The sequence below is a fragment of the Sprattus sprattus genome (assembly GCF_963457725.1).
Source record: "Sprattus sprattus genome assembly, chromosome: 20".
In the NCBI taxonomy this organism is placed as follows: Eukaryota; Metazoa; Chordata; class Actinopteri; order Clupeiformes; family Clupeidae; genus Sprattus; species Sprattus sprattus.
The window spans coordinates 14,227,320-14,253,813 of NC_137918.1; the positions used below are offsets into that span (position 1 = coordinate 14,227,320).

Sequence of the window (26,494 nt, forward strand, 5' to 3'; positions counted from 1 at the left end):
ATCCTGGGTGAACCCCCAATCTGGCCCTTTCCTTGTCTAGTTCCAGGGCCAGAGCAAACTTCAATACTCTGCGGTAAACCATTTACCAATGGAATTATCGTATTGCATCCACAGCTCTTCATGCACGTGGCCTATTGACCTCTATAGGCGTGATTGACATACACAAGAAATCTAACCCCTTTATTGGGGGGGTACAATTTATATTTTTCTCAGCCTAACAGTTTTTGCATCAGTGTATGTCAATTCGGCCTATAGAGGTCAATAGGCCACACATTTGAAAGGCTGTGGCTGACACACGAACGACAATTCCACACTTTCTTTTTTATAATCATGTTCTGCACCCTCTAATAAAGAACTTTGAACTTTGTATTGAGGGGATTCAATGTATTTCTAATCCTCACAACTTCTGCAGTAGGCCTATCAGTATATGACAAATCGGCCTCTAGAGGTGAAATGGCCAAGCACTTGAAAGGTTGGTCGTAACTTTTATTTTAGAATCTTGTTTTGCCCTGAAACAATCATCAGATGCATCTATGTACCTCTCATATTTAAGAAGTTTCTTTTTTCCAATCTGTCAACTTCTTAGGTTTCCCTGACTCATCCTATTTTAATGGTTAGGCTTCCTTCTTGCTTCTTCTTCACAACCTTACAGATAATGTATACAGTAGAAGTTGTACTAGCATTTACCTACCAGACAATATACCAATTCAACCCCCACAAACAGGGCTGTAGTCTACGTGATACGCAGGTATACGCCGTATTACCACCTAAAACGTTTGTGGGTTTGCGTATATCCACTAAAACCTATGTCTCCACTAAAACACAAAGTAGTTTCTGAGAAACACCTTCTATCCCAGAGCTATCATAGCACTTAACAATGCACAAAACTGACCTGTTTTTGTCTCTCTGTGTAATATCTCTTGTGTTTGTACTTGTTTTTACTTAAGCTGAGTATTTATAGTGTAAATCTGTATAGTTCATTGTATATTTTTATTGTTTTTGTTTTATACTTTTCAACTGCAGAGTCTGACAGCCGTTGGCTCAATTTCATTGTACTTGTGCAATGGCAAATAAAGATATTCTATTCTATTCTAATCATTGCTCTGGTTAATATGCTAATGTTGCAGTGCATGTTTCAATAAGGATATGCAGTACCTATCCTGTTTCTCAACATACAGTACGAAGCCAGACTTGACTGATTTGAAGCCTTGATTTTTGGTGAAAATTGTTTTAGGTAAACAAGAGTGACCTCAATTGTTCATGCGTATTGACTTGTATTTCGTTATTGTGCTAGAGCAGACCTGGGCAAAGTGCGGCCCCAGGGCCATTTGCGGCCCCTTTGCTGTACCTGACCGGCCCGCGGAGGTCAATGGCACATGAGGAATCAAATGTTAAACGATAAAAATGTATATTACTATTAATTAGTATACTTATACTATTGTATTGCAAGCTTGCTCTCGTGTGTGTGTGTGTGTGTGTGTGTGTGTGTGTGTGTGTGTGTGTGTGTGTGTGTGTGTGTGCCATGTGTTTTGGTCGTCTGGGCACACCTTTAATACTGCAAAAACATGCTCATTTCTCATGCTGAATTGATTTCCGCCTATTGGTCCGGGCGGCCCTCCACAACAGTCCCACTATCTCATGTGGCCCCTTGGGGAAATGCATTGCCAACCCCTGTGCTAGAGTGTGATTGTGTCATTTTATTGGAATTTTTATTATAATGTAATTCAAGATGCATTTAAAACATATATATATATATTTTAATTCGCACAAGGAGCCAATCACTAGTTTATTACCTTACAGATAAAAAAAATCCAATAAGTGCTGTATTTACATTGCAATGCCACGTTTATCCACTGGGGGGAGTGATCCCTATTTTTATATGCAATTAAATGTTAAACCTGAAACCATAGACATTTGTAACAGCTTCTATGTAATGTTCGTGTGTTAACGGCATTAAATCCTGGGACATTATCAGTTCACTTACCTTATCATTTGATTCATATTCATAGTTTCTTTATACGCGTATGTGATTGGTCGAGGGGTTGTCTCATGTAACGTCTCATTCACAACATTTGCTCTAAATGACGAAACATGAAATGTTGTAGGGGACTTTTAAACTCTATAGGTTCTGGAATGTGAAGGAAAAGTCTTCTGGCGTCTTCTTAGACCAGAAAAATGTGTGTCATTAAGAATACCGTAATTGTGACGATTAAGACGGGGAATCCAGTCCGTCTCTCGAGGAGGCGTCCGGTATCGCTTCTCGGCCTTTTGGCTAAGATCAAGTGTAGTATCTGTTCTTATCAGTTTAATATCTGATACGTCCCCTACCCGGGGACCATATATTAAATTGATTTTTGGAACTGGGAGATGGAATAGGGGCTTGCTCCGTCCACTCCACGCATCGACCTGGTATTGCAGTACCTCCAGGAACGGTGCACTCCCACCCAGGGAGAATCTTCATGTTAAAAGACAGAGCAACAATTAGCAAATAGGGATTAATAAATGAAGTTCTGCTTCAATCGGCATGGACACCACTTCTGAACACCACCGTTTGTTTTCCCGGATAATAAAATACTATTCACTACAGCATTTTCACAACAGACGGTAAATATTGAATTATATAATGGTCGTTGTCTTGAAGTCGAGAACAAGCTTTGCAGCTTCAACCTTGACTGCTAATAACTTGTTCGCTGGCAGGCTACTGTCTTCACACCAGAGGCCAGAGGGCAACACACATCACCGCAGGTTGTCTGTTCATCAGGGGCATTGAAAATATCCATGGAGGGGGAGGGGGCGGACACTTTTGATCGTACAATGGCTCTTTAAGTGCTTCTCATAGACATGCATTGAAGAGTCCCACACCTTACAAACTGTGTCCTAGATGACTGTTTGCAGAAACAGATAATGGCTCTGCAATGGCTCGACCTTAGAGCAACAGTACACACTCCGGTAAATGACGTGGCCTTTATTCAGAATGAGTTAGAGACCTTGCCTAAACATGACAACACAAGAGGTGGAAATACATGAATGCAAAAGCCAAATACAGTACATTTCTGTTTCAAATACTTTAGATTTACTAAAAAAATTGCTCAAAGTGTACTCAAAAAATTGCTTGATATTGCAAGTTTACCAAAACAAGTTGCGTCTCTAACTGTGGAGCAACACCTCAGTCCTGGTAATGTGAGGCATGATCAGGGGCGCAGATAGGTTTTTGAAACTGGGGGGGACGATTCTAGCCCAGCCCCCCCCCCCCCCCCCCCCCCCCAGGGGGCGCTATTACACTCAGCCATGACATAACCCATCAAACATAATTGCCCATCATTGCAAGAAAATAAGGCGTATTGGTAGGCCTACTACTGCTTCTAATCAGTCACCAAGCATGCCACATGACGTATGCAAAAACGGTTTTATTTAAAAATGAATTGACTTTAAGCACACAGATTCTTTAAGCAAACCAAAAGAGCAGGCTGTAAACACACACAAACACGAACAGCAAAGCCTATATACAAAAATCAAATTGTAAATAAGTACTCTACATGACTTCAAAAGCTTCAAAATAATAAAATATATGTAATTTTGTGTAGTCATTTTTGTCTAAATGGTTAGTAATGCCTACAAAGATCGATTCTGGACTCAAAATAATGTACTCTGTCTGGCAAGATAACAAGCCAACTCATTAAAATGCAATGGAGGCTCAATAGGTGGCTATACTAAACGCCAACACTGATTCACCTTAAATTTAATACATTGCGCCAGTCTAAATGATTTTATATTAACCACGTCCAGTTCAGCTAATATCAGTCACGATATCTGACTGAGTGTTAGTAATTAAAATTACTGTTCATAGTAAATTGATCACGTTAGCGCCACTGCAGTGGCATTTGTCTAGCTCTAAAGTTCGTTTTTTCTCATGATTCAACCTGTAACAACTTATTAGGCTTGGCATTGGTACAATCAAATAGGCCTACTGTACACATTTCCGAAAGACCCCCGACAACTCCAGAAAGTTGCAATTGCCGAAAAATGGATAATAAATAATGAATGTCGAGTCCCCCTTCCCCCTTGGGAAATCGGCACCTCTCTTCACGCTATTCTCAATGACCGTCTTTTCTCTTTTTTTCTTCCACGGCGACATTACTCTGAACAGACAACCAAAAAAATGCAAAGTGGGTTTGTATGGCTTCATCATGCATGTGTCGGTTGGTTGTGGGATCCTGAATTAAGAGCTGTCCCACTGATGCCTCTGGGTAACAATGGAAACCAGGCTCGAGACGTAAACGCCAGAGAGACCGGTTGCTGCCCAGCTCAACAAAATGATTGTCCGTCTTTGATCTGACTGTTTTATGAGAGTTGTTGCAAAGCAGTAAATTAGAACTAGTCTTTTGATTTTCTGTGAGTTTAGCCTAATGCAAAGACAGAACGCATTCTTTTTTTCAAATAAAAGTGAGGGGGACGGATTGAGGGTCATTCGAATGTGTGTACGTCAGAACCCCCCTGACGTACACGCTATCTGCGCCCATGGGCATGATGACACTAGTAAGGCTGTCAATCATTTTTTCCCCCATGGACCTCACTCACTGTCAGCAAATGTGGACATGATCAAATCGCCATTCTCAGTGCTGATTTAAATGGGCAAGGATGCTGATGTTCCCTTGACTGTCAGCGTCTTGCATTTTCTTGTTTTTAGTTGAGAGCATCTCCAAGATCCTATACTTGGAGCTAATGTCAACAAATGGTTGTATACAATTGCAATTTTCACATCACTGGGCAGTGTGTTATCACATATTTAAAACACAGGAAGCTTTTAAATATCTAAACTGTCCCTTCTGCTTCCAAAATGTCTTGAACCTCAAACAAACACTAGAAGATAACTGCATGCCAGCGTAGGCTATAAATCGTGTGTAGTAATCCAGAAATACCGAGATGGGAAAAAAAATACTTTTTATTTCTTTAACTGAAGATGTAATCTGCCGCTGTGGTTGCTATGGGTCTTGGAGACGGGGAGGTCGCCGACGTGTCTAGGTGAGAAGGTGTCTGATTGGCTAATTATTGATGGCTCGTGAACTCTGCAGCCACTCTTGAAGCTTTCTGTTTGGCCCATTCTTGTTTACTTTCGGTAGCGGATGTATAGGCCTACTTGATTGAATGTAATTACCAAGCTTATCATAATTGAATGATATTGCTCGACGTTGATTTTTCTGAACATAGCATTGTAACAAAAACATTTGGATCGAGCGTTTCAGTGTAACCACACAGCGTTATGCAATATCAAGAAGACGCAGTGACCATTTCCATGGAGTTCATGATACTTCTCAAAGAGGTACCAATTGTGAAACTTCCTGTTGGACACTGATTAGGCTCATCGGCTCCTTTCTAGCTGGACAGGTGAGGTCTTCTTGTGGGTGTTTGAGAAGGAGCGTGTGAGTTAAATCTATAAGTGTTTTTGAAGGAGAGTTGGAAGAGGCCTCATTAGATGGGGTCACACATGCACAGTCTGATGCATGTCCTGCATGCGTAAAGCGCTGCTAATGAAATGTACCGGTATAGCCTATATGTTATAATTTGTTAAAAGTTCAGGTAAGTTTTATTAATGTATTGCTCTATTCAATTGTTATTTTTGATTTGGATTCTTTATTTCACTTAGAGACGGAATTGCGAGAAAGAAAGTTATGCGCACGATGTAACCTTAAATCTAAAGGACTTGGCTGCTTCTTTCGTCTCCATTTTATAAGGTCGGGCACTAAAAAGTTCTGATTCGATTTGAGGCACGTGACTGGGAAAGGTGCTCTTCGGTGATTTTATGTCGGTCATATCATTCATTTTCAAATCTTCTCAGGTCGACATTTCTACAATGTAAGTTCAATTCTAATTTTTTGATGTAGGCCTACTGGGTTTTTGATTTCCATTAGCTGGAAGCCATAATGATTCTATAATATATGAAGGTGTCACTTTTTGTAATAAAGTACGGGGGGGGGGATATATAGCTTGTAGCCATATTCAGTAGCCACTAAACGGATGAGGCGTTTACTTTTTAATTGGTGACATCTCAGAAATCAGCCTCGTGGGAAAATTCCCTTGTTAAAACCTCTATACTGCGTTTTGTTTGAAATAGTCTCAGGCTATTTTAGGCCTACCAAATGCAATGTCTGGTGCTCCGTTCAGTCAATACCACGACCTACCATTTCAATATCTTGTTATACAATACGGTGTATATATTATCTGTAAACATTAGAAACGTTTCTAAACTGTCAACTGTAGATGTATGCACTTGTGTGCACTGCACTTCATCCTCGTCGCGGACTGGAACTATTGTTTGGAATTAGGTGCGAGGGTTCGTCGGGAGGTTTAAGAGCTGCACCAAACACGAGACTTTTCCCGTTGTAGTCCTCTAGAAATGCAAAAACATATTTCAGAATGCAAACCTGCGTCTGTTTATTCACTATTTACACAAATGTAACGTTTTTCATAAATATGATCGTTAGAAGCGTCCCAATCTTTCAGAGGCTTGTCTATTCAAACGGTTGCTGGACGTCTGAATGTAAACATATACTATGCTAGCTCGACAGCTATTTACTCCTACTCACGATGTTTAAATACATAATTAAGCATGGGTTACATGTTGTGTTATAACAATTGGTAGTGCTCTGGTGGAGCCTTGAGGTGTACAAATAGAGTTGTTTCCTTGATTTTACAGTTCTGGGCTATTGACTCCTTTATTAAATCAGATGATCAAATGCTTTGTGTATAGCGTCATGAATGATGGTACATTCTAGGAATTTGTTGTCTGTTTTATGTCTCAAAACCAGCACAGAATGATTTTTCATATGGTCCAGTTAACATCCATTAGGTGCATTTGAATATACGCACAACGAAACACTTAACTGTAATGCAGTCATATTACCACCATCTGTGTGAAATGGATGCCACTAAGTGCAGTACTCTCGCGTGCCTCACCGAACTCATACTTACCTGGCAGGGGAGATACCATGATCACGAAGGTGGTTCACCCTTGGCGAGGCTCGGCCATTGCACAACCGGCCGTTGCTGACCCGAGCGAATTTCTCAAATGTAGAAATCTCGACTGCATAATTTGTGGTAGTTGGGGACTGCGTTCGCGCTATCCCCTGATATATTGTTCAAAGACAGTAATCATTCTTTTAACAGCTAGAACGATGGAGAGGAGCTATGTTTTGATCGGGTTTCAACATGTCGGAGTCTAGCATGTATATAGTTTTTACAGTACGTCACATTGCTAATATAGAATAGTCAGAGTGCATAACAATGTGAACATTTAAGGATGTTTTGTCACTGGCGTGTTTCATTCCTGTAAGTCAGTTTTTGTTTGAAATGCATTGCTACTAGGAGGTCATTTTTTCTTCTAAGGTTTGAGTCCCACTCTACAAGCATGATGGCAGGGACTCTGCTTACAGGAGTTGCTGTAATGCTAATGTAGCCAATTATAGTGTCATTTACTTTCTTGAGATCCTAGTAGCTATGTACACTCAAGAACATTCACAAATAAATGTAGGTGCCAATTAACTCTCTTAACCAAATCCCCTCACTACAAGACTTCCTGAAATGTTAATTTATTTGATGCACTACACTCATGACACATGTTGAGATTTTGGGCCCAAATGAGTGTCTGTCAACAACTGAAAGTTTCACGCATCACAGATTCAGCAATATAAGGTAGGCATTAGACAATGTTAGAATTAATTAAAAACCACCACGAAGAACACTCGTTGAAAGAAATAGAAATACAAAATACACAAATAATAAAATACACTCACAAAATAAAAATGACCCATCTTACTAATTAAAAAACACCACGAAGAACACTTTTTGAAAGAAATATAAACTCACAAAATATAAATTAAGAAGGCGTGTAAACAACCCTTACCCTCTTAACCCTGGGCTTCCTTGGTGATACCCTAGAGACAACGGAATCTAACCAGAAGAACCATAGCCAAAGAGTGCAGAGTATTCTGCATATGTATATTGGTAATATAAAAATAAACAATAGAATAGAAGGTAGCAATAGAAGGTCATAACTTATATTGCTACCTTCACCTGAACCTGTATCTATCATATCTGCACTAATGAACAACTATTGCTGCCATATATCTTGTACTGTCATATCATACTGTATATATCCCATCTATTTATTTTTATGTTACCTCTATACGTATGCAGAATTCTCTGCACTCTTCTGCTATGGTTCTTCTGGTAAGATTCCGTTGTCTCAGTACTTGTACTCTGTGCAATGACAATAAAGTTGAATCTAATCTAATGTCATAATGTCATATTTGACCTCTTGATTTTTGGTCATTTTTGTGGTCAATGTGCAATGACAATAAAGTTTAATCTAATGTAATTTGTTTGATCTCTTGATTTTTGGCCATCCCCCTGTGTGATGTTACATGTGTGCGCCAGTGTTGTCAATCACATGTGGGCGCCAATGTAGTGGAAGTTGTATTGTTAAACGGTGAGTACTTAGGTAGTTTAAAGTGTAAACTTTGACTATAAATGATAGTACAACTTCTATACATTATCTGTAAGGTTGTGACGGTGCAGTGGTAATGAAAGTGCCAGATAACGTGATGCGCGCCTCATTCACAAAGTGGCGAGTCTCGCCCACTCGCGGAGTGCCAGATCGCGTCCTAGGCCTTACCTGACGTCTGAGGGCCTCACCGTGGGCCAGGCTATCGATGCACATGGCAAACTCACACAAAGGAGAGCATACATGCTTGCAATGCACTTGTAAATATATGAATCAATGGTAATATCACTTTCCATCAATGGGCCACCCCAACGTTTGCAGGTCTGTCATTTTGTGATGTTCACTGCGCATGAATACACTAATGCACAAGGAATATTAATCTGAGGACTTTCAAATGTCCCCAGCAGTAATTTTACTTCCTACGTTTTTTGGGTAAGGCAAGTTTTATTTAGTGGCACAAATCATACACATTGGTTATTCAAACTGCTTTACAAATGAGCATATGCAAGAACAGAAAAATAAGAGCTTAAGAAGGGTTAAGTGCATTTATATAGTTTAAATATCTGGTTGAAAGCTATTGGTATACCATTTATCAACACAGAGGCAGGATGGGGGTTATAATGATTTATTATGAATGACAAAACATTGTATTCTGTGGAGACATCCATATATGAGAGGAGTGAGTGAAGTCAGGGGAACAGATGGGGTCTTCAGAGGTAGAAGCTGGCCTGATTGAGTGAGGCCATTCTGGCGTCCAGCTCTGGGGCAGTAACCATGTTCCTCAGGATTCTGTGGGGGGAAAAGAGTTGAAAAGGCATAAAAGAAAACTTGTACATTAATTCAATTCAATTTTATTTATATAGCGCCATATTATATAGCGCTATATAGGTCGGCCGGGTGGAGATAGGAAGGGGGGAAGGGGGAGGGTTGTGTGGCATTAATCTGAGAGTCTTTAGCTGGGTTACAGAATATAGTGGAATATTAAATAACCAACTTTAATGCAAGAATAATACAAGTTTAATAAGAATAAACTAGTTTAGTTGGCTAAAGGAATGAATTTCAGATATTTACAGCTACGCCAATACTTCTTAAAAGAAATGGGTAAAAAAGAAGCAAGTACTGAGTCGAACGACATTATACAGTTGATCGCACAAACTTATACCAGTGGTTCTAAGTCAGTGATTTTATGACTACCAGGGAATAGTTAAGTGAAGAGGCAGTTGCACAAATTATATCAGAGAGAGATGGAAAAAAATCTACTGGAAAGAATATCCCCCCCAACAATGGGAGAAGAGAAGTGAAAATATGTCTTTAGGGCCTTATACATGTGCCACTGAGATCAGATCAGTTTATCGTATCGTATTCGCGTGTAGGTGTGAAGATTTTCAAGGGAAACGGCTCTTGTCGTTACCTGTATACATGTGCAAAATGTGAAGCGCTTACATTGCCTCGGGCATGCGCAAAGACCACGGAGATGTGCTCCCACCTGGTTTGTTTACTAACAACATCAACGTGGATCCGCATCGGGCACAGGCAGTGTAGTGGCTTAAAGTTCCCTTCTTTCTATCAGCATATAGTTCTTAATATTTTCTTTGAATAACCACTCTCGGATGGAAAGAAAACGAGTCTACGCGTGGATGTGTTTCAACAACGGTAGAAAACTGTGTTTGCGCCGTCTTTTACTGGACTCATAATTATATGACAGTGGTATTAGTTACAGTTGAGACACCCGAAATAACTTGCATGCGCAGCAATCCTGAGACGTGATTTTTAGTTTGCACATGAATACTAACGTCTTCTTTGATCCCAGGAAATTTGAGCACATAACCCATCTCCCTTACGGAAATATTGGCGAAAGTTAACCTACTTCATTGCAAACGTCTAGTTTTTCAAACGTGTCTAGTTTTTGTGCAGTAGTGAATAGAGTCTCAGTCTACTACACCATACATAGCATAGGCTATCATGTTTGTAGAAAATGATTAAGGTGCAACAAATGCCAATAAGCATATTTCAATTAAATGATGCACATTGCAAGCAAAATGGTGCGGCTGGAGCACAGGGAGGGACAACGGTGACGCAGTTTGGATGTAGCGACAAACATTTATGTGCTGTAACAAACAGTGTTAACCAGTATGTGAGTAACGTGGCTTTTATTAAAACATAGCGTGTGTAATGTGTAGCTATTTCATTCCGTTTATTAACCTTTCCGGCTGTCTGTATTACTAGCCAGCAGCAGACGTAACGGAAAGGGAGCATTTTACTCCCCGGCAATCTCTCTACAAACTTCCATATAGACGCGGGATCAGCAGAGGAAAATCTACTTTCCTTTTGGGAGAAACCAGGCCAGTCGTTCCCACGACTACAGCACCTTGCAAAACGAATTATATGCGTTCCAGCAACAGGTGCTGCGAGTGAGCGCTCCTTCAGTGCAGCAGGGCGCGTTATAGAAGCCAGGCGAGAGCGCCTGAATCCTGACACTGTAGATGCTATTTTATTCCTGCATAGTGCTAAGACAAATTCTAAATAGAACGAAGGTTAGGCATATCAGCAGAGGTATATTTTGGTTACATTAGGATGGCTACGTTTATAGCTTGCGTTTTGGGCGCACCACAATGCCAAGAAGTTTGTCGCGACTGTAATGGCATATTTCATTGTGGGGGTGATTGATAGTTTAAGGCTTACGAGACACGGTGTTTTCCGATGTTTTACTGAGTCCTCTCTGTCTCTATCACACACACACACACACACACACACACACACACACACACACACACACACACACACACACACACACACACACACACTAACGGAAGCAAAAAAGGTTTAAATTAAGTGACATCCCTCAAATGTCACGTCTCCCGCAAACCTGCAAACTATGAGTCAGCTGTCAGTATTGGAAGAAGCCTTAACGTCTCGAAGATGAAACTTCCTGGGTTATTTTGTTTCGTTAGGCTATTAGTTATATTTTAAAACAGCCAGTCATAATGTAGCCTACCACTCATGGAATAAGGAATTTCAAAGAGATGATGGAGTGAACTTTCTAGCCTCCTGTCACCGTCTCCCCCCAGTCACGCACGGCCTCCCCCATGACACATCGGCCTGATTTGACACGCCCTTTTGTAAGACGAATTAACGTGGTAAACCACCTCTCTCGAAAGGCTCAGACGATCGGCGGAAAAACTAACGGTTTACATCTAGACCCCTTATACATGAGGCAATTGTAACACGCTCGCGAGTTTCTATCGTGGTAGGCGCAATGTAACAGCTTTACATTGACGCATGTATAAGGGGCTTTTGACTATCTGCTCATCTTATTGGAGTGATTTCTGTTGGAAAAACCTAGTCAGTTTTTTAATCACACCTAAATTAAAAATCACATCAAACATCACTGACACATACATGTTGGAGGGGTTGTGGGGAAGTGGTTGCAAATCACAGAAAACTCTTAACTGCTCAAGGGGTTCACATACTTTCAAGCGGTAGCTGAAAAATAAGGTTATTTCAGTCAAGTTCTGGTAAACCTACCTTCAGCTCATTAATTACTGCCTCATGTCTCTGCTCCAAGAGCGGACGTTCTCCTTCATCCTGTTTTGATCCATTCTCTGGGGAGCAGACAGAACAAGATTTGACCCAGCTATACAGTAAACACTGACAACCACATACTGATATAAACAACACAAATGAGATGCTCTAAATTTCTATTACCAGAAATGAAGAGTTATTATTTAGTTTTGAATATGACACTTACAATGAAGCCTTTTCATGTAGTTGAATGGCACTTACCTCGTCTAGGGGAGAAGGATGTGACCAAGGCAGGCTCTCTATCATCAACACACTCAATTGAGAGCTGAGAGACACATTTCAAAAGTTCAGCATTATGAGGTATTCTTGGTTATTATTGTTATTATATAGTGTTATTATTATAACATTTATTTTCACTTGTGTCAAACTGACTGCTTACACCTACACCTAGTTTTGTCACAACATGGAGTTGCTATACTAGGATGACTTTCTATGTAACAAATTCAGGTTAAACAAACAACCAAAAATGAAAGAAATGGCCAAACCCAAAGTGACAATTTGGTTTATATTAACATTAAAGACACATCACATCATTACACAACTTGACTTCAATTCAAGAGATTGGTATTTATACAGTGTTGCTTGAAAGTATGCGAGCCCCTTGAGGACTGTCAGTACCTTCCTCCTGATTTCCTCGGATACCTCCTTTCCTCTCGGCATTGTTGATCTGTGTGGGTACACCTTGGCACTACAGTAGTTTGGTTGGTTTCCTCTCTCTTTTAATCTGTGTTGCCCAACCCTTTTCCTAACGATGTCTCACAGCTAAATACTGTTTTTTTTTTTTTTAAGGAATAGAAAACGACATAGAAAGAAAAAGAAGTGCGGGACTGTCACTGCTTAAGTGCAAGTTAAGCCAAGGTGCCAGTTAGGAAGGGAGGTGCTCTCTGAAGAGTTGGGTCATTAGCCATACTATTTTGTTTAGAACTTGAAGGAATTATGATTTCACATGTTTTAAGCATCTTTTTGTCATCTCTCTCTCCCCATCTCTGTCTCCTCTCTTCCTCCATCTCTCCCTCAGGTCTGTGTTGGTGGGGTTGGGTCCTCCCCCTCTAGACTCTTTCTCTCCACTGGTGTTGAGCATCATGGCCGTGGGGCTGGGGACTCCCCTGGCCCTCATCCTCTTCGGGGGGGCTGGGGCCTGCATCTTCAAGAAAAGCCAGCATCCACAGGGCTATGAGCCAATCAACTAGGACTATTCACTTGAAGACATGCATCTTCACTTGCACACACACACACACACACACACGTGCACACACACACACACACCCCAAAATTGGGATGTTGGGCATTTCAGTTGAAATTTATAGGTCATATCTTTGCATAGAAGCTTTATTCTGCTTGGTTAATGTGTGAGGATATCCTTTTTTTTCTGGCAAGCAAGTTTAGCCTTAATTTGATTTCAGTGTGAGGAGCATTATTCCTCATATACTGCCTAATTATACAAGATCTACGCAATTTCTGCTCATTCAGGCAGAATCTCTGGTTATTCGATTTTTCAAATCAATGCATTAGCTTGATGAGCATAGCAGGATAGAATGTCTGAGATACGTGCAGACTCCTGTGTGGTGTCAAAGTCAAAACCATTATGAGCAGGTGGAATGGAAGCTACCAGGTAAGCCTCCTTCCTGGCCACTTTAACAGAGAAGTGTTAGTGAATGCTAACACCAGGGGTTTGCTTTAATTTGACTTACGTCAAAGTCCAGTGCGGAACAGGTTACACTTATGCTGTTTTCTGGGTTGGGAATGGGGTTTAGAGTGAGTCTCACTGAGCAGGTAGAAACCTGAGCTGTGTGTAAATGTGTGCCATGCACTATACGAGACATGCTAGTGACACCAGGCACGCAAACACGTACAGGGGAGGACCACAGTAGCTGTACAGATCTTGAATTTGCAACTGATGATTGGCCATTTTGAATGTGTCACGTCATGCAAGATGAATGACCTGGGATGTACATCTGTACTCAACATTATTCAACCCCCTTAATCCTGAGGACATGGTGATTTGCAGTCAGTCTAAAAATATATTATATATATTAAACCTAATCAGAAAGGATTGGGGGTTTTTTTCACATGAAAAATGATTCAACCCCCTGACCAGTATTACATGGATCAATTTTTGCACTTCAAAAACCTTCTAGAAACATTTGTGGAAGGTGCTCCCTTGGTGATACCTCCCTGGTGGTATTTCAGCCCACTCCTGATGTGTAAAAGCTTCCAGCTTAGCAGTGAATCAGCTGAACTCATTCTTGTTTTACACAGCAATTCAACCTAATGCACAGCTGTGTGTTAAACTGATGAGCTCCATGTACCTCAGTGGTACAGTTCTAATAGGGGTTAGTTCAGGTGTCCGTGGTCAAAACATCCTTTGTCATGCACAAAATCTTGAAATAAAAACCTTTTTTCATCAAAAGGTTCCTGTTTCCAACATTGTTGTATTGGTGTCTGACTGTGTAGTTCCATACATTACAGATGGCATCTGTTTTTCATGTGATTATCTGTTTTACTGTTTTTACCTTTCTCTCACCTACCATTTACACACTCTTCCTCTGGGTCCAGAAGAGCTGGACACCTTGTTTGTAACCTCAATTTGTAGAGGATACGCTTAATCAAATTGAGCTCTTCACAAAAATAATGCTGATACTGAAAACGAGTGTCACAGAGTAACAGTTTTGATCATGTATGTGTTGCCCCGCCAAGGAAACATATATTTTGAAATAGTATTACGGCTGCAGAACTTCATGTATGCCTGTAAGCGTCCAGGGGACAGGGACATGACGGCGGCGGTTAGTGAGAGTTTAAAATGATATAGGCAAAATGTGCGTCCAGGGGACAGGCGTGGCAGCGGCCTGCCTTGGACACTTAAATCCTGATATGCACTGATTTACCCGTTTTGCTCACTCAATGTATGCAGAATGACCTATAGAAGATGTATGGTGGATAGGTATGTGTGACATGCCTTCACAATGATTACTGCTGTCACAACAAGTGACAAGTCACAACAACCCACAATCTTATCTCAGCTTCAATAATGCATTCACACCCCTCTCAGACTACTCAACGTACAAAAAAGAGCACCTGAATCAGAAATGTACTTAATAGCATCTTTATTTCCAGATCAGAGGTTCTATGATCCTGGTAGGGATGAAGGGGGCCAAAGCTCATACCAGAGCCCCAGATGTAGTTAAGTGAGGGCAGGAGAGAGAGGGGGGAGAGAGGGCATAAGGATAAAAAGATTTAAATCTAGGATCAAACACGAGGGCAGGCTCGGTTACAGTGAGATAATGATACGGCATTTTATGTCTAAATTGATACAGGGCTGTAGCAAGGGGCAGACTCCCTCTTCTCTAGTGTTCTGTTTTGATTATTTAGGTGAGGGTTTGGGGCAAAGTGTTCCTCCTTGCTCTCGCCAGCGGTTGACCTTAAGTTGACCTAGAAGCATGCCCTGAAGAATCTCCTCCTGCCGGTCTGGGATTCATTCTGACCGCTGCTCTCTGTTTCGGCCCGTTTTGCCTCGCGCTGTTCTTTTGCTTCTGCCTTTTCCTGCTCTTTCTTTTCCTTTATTTGCATTTGCTCTCTCTGCTTTTTCAATTGAATTTGCCTTTTCTTCTCTTCCTTCAACTCAGCCTGTTGAATCTTTTCCATTTTATCTCTTTTCTTTTTCTCCAGCTTTGATGTCTCTTTTAATTCAGCCTGAACTAGTTTGGCCTCCTTCTCCTTGGCCTCATTTCTGATCTTGTCAATCGTTTTCTTATACTTCAGGTTAATTTTATCCTGAGCTGCATTCATTGATAGTATCAATGTCTCTAAGTCTTTGCTAAGGCAGCAATTCTGAATGTTGAGACAGAAACACAGTTACATTTTGAAGACTTTAAAGCATAGCAGATAAGAAAAGGCAGTTTTAGAAGGAACAAACATGCATATAGTACCTGAAGATCAGCATTGAAGAAGGCCTGATTCCCCTGTAGTTTCCTCCATTCATTACGAATCCTCCACTTCAGGAAAACATTTGGCATGCTCTTCATATGGCCATCTGTGGAATTTTCTGAAGCCTGAGGAATGAAAAGAGACAAAGGAATCCAAAGATGAAGTTAAGCCCTGTCAAGGCAGTGCTGTACTCAAACAATAGAATTTCACGGTAAAGGAGATTAATTAATTTCATGTAAAAAAGAAGAGTGAATTACATTTCCAAACATCCATGTCTCAGCCTGAGTCCTCAATTCTGTCATCAGCCTCTGTTTGATAACAGCAGTGTTCAAGGCTTCAGACAAGACAAGGTCTTCCATTTGCTTGGACCTCATTTGCAAGATCTTTGAGGCCTGCAGCACGCTAACTTTAAATTCATCCCTTTCCTTTTCAAGAGATGAGATTATCTCATGTTTCACCCTCAGCATTAGATTCAAGTCAGATGTGGCACCCTCGTAATGCTCCTCCATTGCTTTAAGCTGCTGGTCCCTGGAGGCCACCAGAGTTTCCAACTCCTTTATTAAATCCTCTGTCACCTTCTTGCTGGATGTGTCTTTCTCTTCTTCATCCCTTTTCATCTGTGCAATGAGGCTCTTGTGTTCAGCCTCCATTTGCTCCCTCTCTTCCAGCCTCTCCATGGTTTCTTTCTTGATCCTTTCTGCCATTCCTTCAACGGCAGCCTGACATTTTATTTGCTCCTCCTTGCGAGCAGCTATTATCTCCAACTTCAATTTCTCTTTCTCCATCTGCCACTGCTGTTGCTCCAACCTCCTTTCTCCCTCCAAAGCCTCGATGGTTTCTTTCTTGATCCTTTCTGCCATTCCTTCATCGGCAGCCTGACATTTTATTTGCTCCTCCTTGTGAGCAGCTTCTATCTCCAACTTCAATTTCTCTTTCTCCATCTGCCACTGCTGTTGCTCCAACCTCCTATCGCCCTCCATAGCCTCGATATCAGAGAGCAGTATGTTCAAGGCAATTTTCGCCACTCCATCCTGGTCTGCGAGGACACTTCCTAACTCCTTTCTCATAGGCTCAGTCAACTGAGTGTGAAAGCTTGCAGTAAAATAGTCCATCTATGAAAAGCAAAACATTGTAAGTACATCAAATATAATGTTCACCCTCAGCGAAGACTAAAGAATTGGCTGTGACATGATCTGGCTGACTAGAATCTCTGAGGACACTTTAATGTAAGACCCTTGGTAACCAATAACAGTTTACCATTCATTATGTAAGGGATAATGTATAGAACGCAGGTCCTTATCGGAAAATAAGTCCCGACAGGGTGAACCGGACACCGACGCGAAGCGGAGGTGTCTTGCTTCGCCCTGAAGGGACTTATTTTCCGATAAGGACCTGCGTTCTATACATTATCCCGCTTATTTGGAACGTTCTGAAGAGCCGTATAATAAACTCTGATAGGTATGATGGTCCCATTCAGACCATGTTTGATCTACCTAAAGGACACTCACCTTGTTTCACTGCCGTATGTAGTCTGTGTTTTCTTGTTCCAGTATGTGTAAATAATAAGCCACCTAATTGTCTTGTCGCAAAAACTGACAATCAAGTTTGACCATCCGATTTTATAGCTACTGAGCGTGACGTAGCAATGCCAGTCAAATGACGTGGCAATGCACATTATGACGTTACACCTGACCTAAATGTGCCTTCCTGCAGGTAGAAACGTTACAATAAAAAGCTAAGTTTAGACAAATTTGGATATTTATTTCTTCTAAGGAGGAAATATTTCAGATTAATCTCAGTTCTTTCATTCTCTTCTTGATACTATGAGAATGTCACAAAATTCAGTTCTTGATTTTCCTTTGAAATGTTCCATTCCACTGTAGAAATGGGTCTCTGGGGCTAAAGCCCCGGTTATTTATGACAAGCCCCGGATCTCAAAATAATGATATTTAAAAAAGTGCCCCTTATTATTCTGATAATTCAATAAAGACTTCGGAAATAATATGACATCGTTGATCAAAGTCCAACCGCACCCCGAACGGACATATGCTTAATTAATACAATATGGAGTAGTTTAGCAAAACCTTTTTTAACAGTAATTTTAGACACTTAGGTGAAGAAGAGTAGCCTACCATGTTTTTTTATTTCGTGTATTTGCTCTTTACCCTTTTGCTCAAGAATAAGCACACAAAGGCTATCTTCTGAAACGGAAACGAATAATTATTTTTATTGATATGCCCAAAATTCAAACCTACAGAAAAGAGCACTTTTATTTGGACAAAATAGCGGCCATATTGAAAATGTCGTTGCTACTCCACGCAGTTAAGCATGTACCGAAATCGTGGTGTAGCCTACTTGACAGATACCAGTATATCATTTCATTTACGTGTTAAGAAATAGAACTACTGCTGGGCCATAATGAGCGGCCTCTGTAGAGAAGTGATAACGCTGCAGCTCGGACATTATTCAAACTTTGTCGGGACCCACTGGTGAAATTTACAGGTAACGTTATGGTATTTATTGCTATCTTGGCCAATTATGCCCATACGATCTGTTTGGGCGTTAATTTAAGTTTTCTGTTATTAGTGTAAATGGTATAGCGATCGGTAAGTTAGTTTACTTTAACTTCTGTGAATGATTTGACTGTTGCTTGGAACAGCAAATGCTTGTCGACAAAGCCTGTAGGATGGTTAAACGTTGCCTTGTTATCAATCTGGCTAGCGTACAACTGTAGCTAACGTTGCCTGTCACTGTAACTTAAATTGCTGACTAGTCAAGAGTTTCTTAGTCATTGGGCAAGCACAACAAAATTGCATTTGCGTCAACCTTAAATTGTGCATTTTGTATTTAAAACTTCACACATTTACGAAGAAAAGATAAAGAAGATTGGAAATGTAAACAATATCATATCACACAATTTGAACATTGTTGAGTCAACGGTTCTGGACACACATTGCATTAGAGGGCCCCATATTTAAGACATTTTGCACCCTCGTAGAATGCCACCTTGCGGTTTGCAGTGATTACCCACCAGCCTGATTTACATCGAAAAGTGTGGCATGGGCAGGAAGAACCCTTAAGATTTTGGAGCGTAGCTCAGTGTCAAGTTGGTATGGAACAGACTGAATTGCAGCAATTGTTAACAGTGTAGTGGGACACTGTTGGTCCGACGAGGGACAACATATAACACAACAATAGTACAACTAGCTAAAAAAAGCTACAAATAGCTAAAAAATTAATATTAAGAGTTCAACAAAGTGTGGTGGCATAGAGTACAAGTACTTGCCTGAGGCGCATCACAATAAAAACAGTAACATTTTGTTTATACACTGAGTGACCGAGATGCCATAAGTGACTTGCAGTCGAATACAAAGATTAGTGTATTAATATTGCACAATGAAATTCCACGTTTAGTGCATGTCTGTGTTTAATGTTCTGTTGGCCATCGGGGTAAACACTGCAACAGGAGTACCAAGCCGACATGCAGTAAGTCAGTACACTTTTGAGAGTGGTGCGGTAGAAGGCCACCATCAGATTACACTCTAGGTTGTTTTTCCAGAGTACTCTCAGGAAGTGTAATCGCTGCTGTGCCTTCTCAACTATCGCTGAGGTGTTGTGAGACCATGAGAGGTCATCGGATGAGTGGGCTCCTAGGAACTTTAGGGTGTGGACCTTCTCCACACAGTCCCCGTTGATGTGGAGTGGAGACGGATCTGCACCTTGCCTCCTGTAGTCAAAAATGTGTTATTTTGTTTATGTGGTGTTCAGTGACAGATGTATGTCTGAGCACTACACGGCCAGTTTCTGTACCTCATCTCTGTATGATTCGTCGTCTCCTGAGATGAGTTCGATCACAGTGGTGTCCGCAAATTTGATGATGATATTGGTGGGAAGGGTCAAGGGTCAGTACAGTCATGTGTGTACAAGGAGTAGAGTAGAGTAGTGAGCTCAGCACACAGTCATCTGGAGAGCCAGTGTTGAGCATGATGGTGAAGGAGAGGGGGGGGCCGAGTTTCACAGTTTGTGGGCGGTTAGTGAGGAAGTCTTTTATCCAGGTGAAGATGGAGGGGAAGAGGCCTAGTGCAGTTAGTGCCTGATTAGTACGTATGTCTTTGATGATGGTATTGAACGCTGAGCTGTAGTCTATGAAGAGCATTTTTACATAGGTCCTATAGATGTGTCGTCTATGTGGGATCTAATCTGAGGTGATGTAAATTGGCAGTTTTTGAGGCTTGTAACTGTAATGAGGCTGGTCTTCATGAGAGCCAGTTTCGCCGAAGCGTATGATCATTTTCACGACTGCACTTGAGGATGCATTCAAAGTTCTTGAATTTTTTCAGATTGACTGACCTCCCTGTCTTATGATGGACTGTCGTTTCTCTTTACTTAGTGGAGTGGTTCCTGCCATTATATGGATTAGTACAGTAGAAGTAGTGATAGGGCTATTCACTGTATACCAACCCTACCTCTGCACATCCCATCTGATGGTCCCAAACACATGAAGAAGGCAAGAAATGCCAGAAATGAACTCTTGACAAGGCACACCTGGTAATAGAAAACTAATCCAGTTGACTACCTCATGAAAATGATTGAGAGAATGCCAAGTATGCAAAGGTATCATCAAAGCAAAAGGTGGCTCCCTTGAAGAATCTTAAATACAAAATACATAAAAGATTACATTTTTTAGGCTGTATCGCCCAGCTAGAATGAATATTGAGTACCCTGTAATGTTCTGTAAAAGTGCCAAGCCTACAAAGCCTTAAAATAATGATTAAGGGTATTCTTTATGCTTTTCTCTCCAATTCTCTCCCCTTCTTCTAACTATTTATCTGCTTTGTGCCTCATACTTTATGGCAGGAAGCATCTCTCTGTTATGACTCAGATGGGTCTCCCGAGGAGCTGCAGAGTGATGTCATGTTCAGAGAGGGGGTCACCCTCGGGGGACAGGTCACCTACACCCCTTGTCTCATTGCCATGGACGTCAAAGGTGAGGCACATACGTGCATGAATCAAATCACAAGTTCATTCTGCTGTAGAAAGGTGAACCTTTGCTCAAGCTTTAGTTTCATTGCAGCCTACAACATGCTCTTTTGTAATATTGTGAAGTATTTATTTTCATCCCTTCTCCCTTAACTCACACTTCCCAACAGGAAGCCTTCAAACATTACGAGAGGAGGGCATTCTGTATGAAGCTGAAAAAAATGCAAGTGTCCATAGCTGGTAAGTCCTTACTTTGACCTTAAGTCATTAACAGTGTTTCAAAATGATCGCCACCATTCATCACTCTGAAAAAACAGCACTTTTACAGTTGAGCCCAGCGTGAATCTGGATTTGGTGAGGCCATTCAGTAGCCATCATCTCGCCATGCTGATGTGTAGTGCCTACAACTTCTACCCACGAATGATCCGTGTGACCTGGTACAGAGACGGCCAGAAGGTGACCAGTGATGTCTCGGCCACGGAGGAGCAGGCGGATGGAGACTGGTACTACCAGATCCACTCCCACCTGGAGTTCACCCCCAAAGCTGGAGAGAAGATCTCCTGTGTGGTGGAGCACGCCAGCCTCAAGGAGCCCAGGGAGTTTGTCTGGGGTGAGGACTGGCTTGCAGTTATGTCTGTTTCAGCTGCTTCCTCACGCGGCATCTGCTGTAGTTAGTTTTGTACATGCTGTTTTGTCATTTCTGTGTTTAGTTTTGAAAAAAAAAAGTAATCCAATGGCCAGTTGTATCATAATCGATACACACTTAAATCGTGCTGACTACTTCTCTGTGCATGAGGTTAGCAAATTACAGAAAACTAAATGAACCAAAGACGAGGAGGATGTCAAAATATGTGGTGTTCGATTTCTTATCATCTAATGTTCAAGCTGTATCTGAAATCCTTTTCTTGAGCATTACAACTGTGTGTGTACCCTCTATACTGACAGACTCCTCCATGCCCAAGGCTGAGAGGAATAAGATTTCCATTGGGGCTGCTGGCTTGCTGCTGGGACTGGTGGTCTGTGCTGCTGGACTGCTCTACTACAGGAAGACATCAAGAGGTTAGCAGTTGAGAGTTAGAACAAACATTGGATTACTTTAGCGTTACTTACTGTAATATGGAAAATGTATGAGTATATTACAGTGTTTCATTATAAACACATCCTAGACAAACTCAAAACAACCACAAGATGAACCAAAGTAGAAATAATGAGAAAGAAACAGTCTTCTGTGTTTCTAAATATATGTTTTCATGCACAGGGTGGATCTTGGCTCCTCAAAGATCAACCCCTACCCATTGACGGCATAATTCATGTTCCTTCTCATCCTCCAGTGCTTCCTTTACATGAGCCATCATTGCCAATCAGACATTATGACTGAAGTGAAAATTGAATTCAGTTTCTTCCATGGATACCAACACTGGAGTGGAAGTCTGAGTAAGCACTGATCTAACAGCTCCCAAGGTTTAATGTATCTTTGTGTGTTTAATTTCCTGCAGTTTTCAAATAGGTTACATTCTTTGTAAACTTTTCATCTATTTGCCTCAGGTAGTGCTTATATCCAGTAGAGAAACCTGTCAAGAAATTGCCAATTTTGTCGTGGCACTATCATTTTATTAAGGCTAACATTCAGACAGGCGAACATTTTCAAAAACATCTTGGTAAAAGCGTGAATAAAGAAAAGACCATCAATGAACTTGTGTTTGAGTATTGTGTTCTCTTAAAAGACTGTATCAGCCCTCAGACATGCTGTCAGCACTGGTTCTCATTGTACGTCTAACCATCACAAGATCATCTCACAGGAATCAGTTTCTGACATCCTCATGTTTAGGTTGATTGAGGATTCAGTTGATGAAATGTGGTAGTTGACTCCTTCAACATACTTGGATCTACACACAGATCTACACCACACACCCTTTAATAAACACTAAAGCATACACAGAGTTCATTTCAATGCTAATCCTCAAATTCTTTTGAGAAAAAATATTCTAGTTCAGTTCTCTGTAGGGAATGCATCATCCCTTAATTTGTCATCAGTGGGTACTGGATTTTGAAATAGACTCCTTAAAAAGACTAAAACAGGTTTATAGTTTATACTCAACGTATCCTGACACAGTAGGGACCTCCTGACTTCCTGTTCACAGATCTGTTCTGACCTGAAATCAGAAGGACCGTGTCTGCAACGAATGATTGATGAGTTATGTCGAAGTTAGGAATTGATCAAAAATAAACACCTTCCTTCATATGTCCCCTCGCACTGACAAACACGGAATTTTTTTTTTTTTTTTTTTTCTAAAAGAGCCAGCATTCATTCCTCCCAGCAAGTAGCATGGCACCCGTCCAGTGTGTGTACCAGTCTACCAGAGCCAGATACAAGAAAAGATACTTTGGAAGCTCGCAGCCATTGAAACTGGGCTACATATTCCTGCAAGATTGTTTTATTGATGAGGAGGGTGATTTGAGAGGCCCATACGTCATAGTGTTACAGAGCTATATGTTGTTCTTTAAATTGTTGTATGTTAATGTTATATTTTATATGTTTTATTGTCATAGTGTTATAGAGTTTTATGTAACTTTTTGGTATATGTTATATGTATGACGTCTACTGCGTAGATGAATGATGCTTGCCAAGTCGTAAGAATTTTGCTGTGCTGAAGCAATTTGGTACATGCAATAATAAACACACTTTGACTTTGACTTTGACAGGCAAGAGAGAAGGTAATGTGTGTTAACTATGTGTTAGTGTGTGCCACTGGTTCAGGAGGTAGAGGAGTCGTTTAGCAATCAGAAGATAGGTTGTTAGTTCGATCCCGACTCCTCCACACTGAACCCCCAACCGCTCCCGATGCGCTAGTTGGCAAATTCACTGTTCTCAGCCTGCATGCAACACCAAAGGGTACTGCTAAATACTGCAGGGTACTGCTAAATAGAATTCATAGCTCACCATGACTACCAGTAGATGGTGGCAAAACTCTATGCAATGAAGAATACAAAGTGCAGTTAAAAGGGTCTGTAGTTTATTTATATAACCTTACAACATTATTGTAACATACTGTGTTCTAAAATGATTTAATAACAGACACGGGGTAAGATCCACACTCTATCATCTTTAAACATGAGGGTATAATGGAATCACATTTTTCTCCGTCTTCAACTGTGTGTTCCACTAATCATATTAGTGGAACACACAATGCATATTCAAGATCCTATAATTGGAGATAATGTTAGCAAATGGTTTTATACTATTGCAATTTTCACATTACTGTGCAGTGTGTTATCACATGTTAAAAAACAAGCAGAGTTAAAAAAATATATATATATATATATCTAAACTGTCCCTTCTGCTACTTAAATGTCTTGCTACAAGAATTTTACCATTCACCTCATAGGCCTATAAACACTAGAAGATAACTGCAAGCCAGAGTACAAGTCGTGTGGAGTAGCCCAGAAATACTAAGATGGAAAAAAGTACTTGAACTAGGCATGAAGATGTACTCTGCCACTGTGGTTGCTATGGGTCTTGGAGACGGAGAGGTCGCCGAAGTGTCTAGGTGGTGGGAAGGTGTCTGATTGGCTAATTATTGATGGCTCGTGAACTCTGCAGCCACTCTTGAAATGTCTTTCTGATTGGCCCATTCTTGGTAGCGGATGGGTACGTGATTGAATGCAATTACCAAAATGGTCAGAATTAAATGATATCGCTCGACGCTATTTTAGCATTGTAACAAAAACATTTGGATCGAGCGGGTCACCACGCAGTGTTATGCAATATCAAGAAGACGCAGGCACCATTGCCATTTACATGGAGTTCATGATGAACTTCTCGAAGAGGTACTACCAATTATGAAACTTTATTTTGGACACTGATAAGACTCATCGGCTCATTTCTAGCTGGACAGGTGAGTTCTTCTTGTGGGTGTTTTAGAGTGTTAAGCCTATAGCCTAAGCGTTTTAGAAGGAGAGTTGGGAGAGGCCTCATGAGATGGGGTCACACATGCACAGACTGATGTAGAAGTCTCCTAAATACTTAGCCTGCGTAAAGCGCTGCCAATGAAACTAACCGGTAGCCTATATAATAATTTGTTAAGTTCAGGTTTGCTTTATTAATGTATTGCTCTATTCAATTTGTATGTGATTTGGATTCTAACTTTCACTTATAGACGGAATTGTAACTAGAAATAAAGTGATGTGCACGATGTAGACCTTAAAATCTAAAGGCCTTGGCTGCTTCTTTCGCCTCCATTTACCCATTCTCAGGTCGGGCACTAAAACCATAGATATCTATAATAAAGGCTAGATATCCTGCTTGCGTTTCTGGCCGACGGAGCCGAATGTCCGCACATTTCGGCCATTTTGAGGACAGTATAGCTCACTCCCCCTTAACATTGTGTTGGTAGTGGTACTTTTTAAGTAACCAGAACTTGCTCAATTTTCAATCGATTTTCGACCGGGTTGGATTGTTATAAACGTAAGATATTTCTTATGGCACTACATACTTATGAATAATTATAAACATGGGTTTTCATATGAAAATAAACATTGACAGGTCTCTGACAGGTCTCGTTTCAAGGGAGTGTTCAATAGAGCAGGTTGCACAAAATTCTGGCATCTTCATTGGCAATAAAGTCAGCAATTTCCTGTCGAAATCATAACGTAAGATGTTTAACAAACCAACCCGTTTGGAAATCATGTGCAACTTCAGTTTTATTATGTGCAACTTAAGTTATATTGAAAAGAAAGAACAATTACTCGCCAATTGATGTCAAATGACTGATACACAATAGCCGTGATACACAATTAAGCTGGACATTTCAACATGTTCAAGCATCCAGAATTATTACCAAGGTAATGACGATTGTAAATCAAGTCATTTGTGAATCCGTCAAAAATGTTCGCGAGATAAGAGTGTAAACGATTGTGAAGATCACTGACGTTACCTAACGTACCACTGATCCCTACCGGAAGCATACTGTCCTCAAAATGGCCTCCTGTGCAGACATTCAAGAGTCCGCCATAAACCATCTAGCCTTTATCTAAGATATCTATGACTAAAACGTTCTGATTAAGGGGGGATATGTGACTGGGAAAGGTGCTCTTCGGTGGTTTATATTGGTCATATCATTCCTTTTCAAATCTTCTCAGGCCGACATTTCTATAATGTATGTTAAATTCTAATATTTTGAGATACTGGGTTTTTGATTTCCTTAGCTGTAAGCCATAATGATTCTAGAATACCCGGTGTCACTTTTTGTAATAAATGACGGGGGGAATAGTTTGTAGCCATATTCAGTAGACACGTAGGGCCTAATAGGTAAGGCGTTTACTTTTAACGTTAACTTTTTTTTTAATCGGTGAAATCTCAAAAATGATCGCTTATACTGGACAAAACTTCACTTTGACAATTTGCCTCTCCAAAATATTAAGGTATTAAAATCAGCCTCTTGGGAATATTGCTTTGTAAAAACCATACTGTGTTTTGTTTGAAATAGTCTCAGCCTATAGCTGTACCAA

The 26,494-nt window shown here is 40.7% G+C and overlaps 1 protein-coding gene across 1 annotated transcript; it reads left to right on the forward strand.

Annotated features, from left to right (window-relative positions):
• Positions 1–20,712: 20,712 nt before the first annotated feature.
• LOC308381595 (HLA class II histocompatibility antigen, DP beta 1 chain-like) lies at positions 20,713–22,285 on the forward strand (the record flags this gene model as incomplete). The annotated part of the gene is made up of 5 exons (XM_080859186.1): positions 20,713–20,730; positions 20,864–20,993; positions 21,315–21,596; positions 21,932–22,045; positions 22,245–22,285. The coding sequence occupies 5 exons, from the start codon at positions 20,713–20,715 to the stop codon at positions 22,283–22,285; spliced, it is 585 nt and encodes a 194-aa protein (XP_080715312.1).
• Between the last annotated feature and the right edge of the window lie 4,209 nt (positions 22,286–26,494).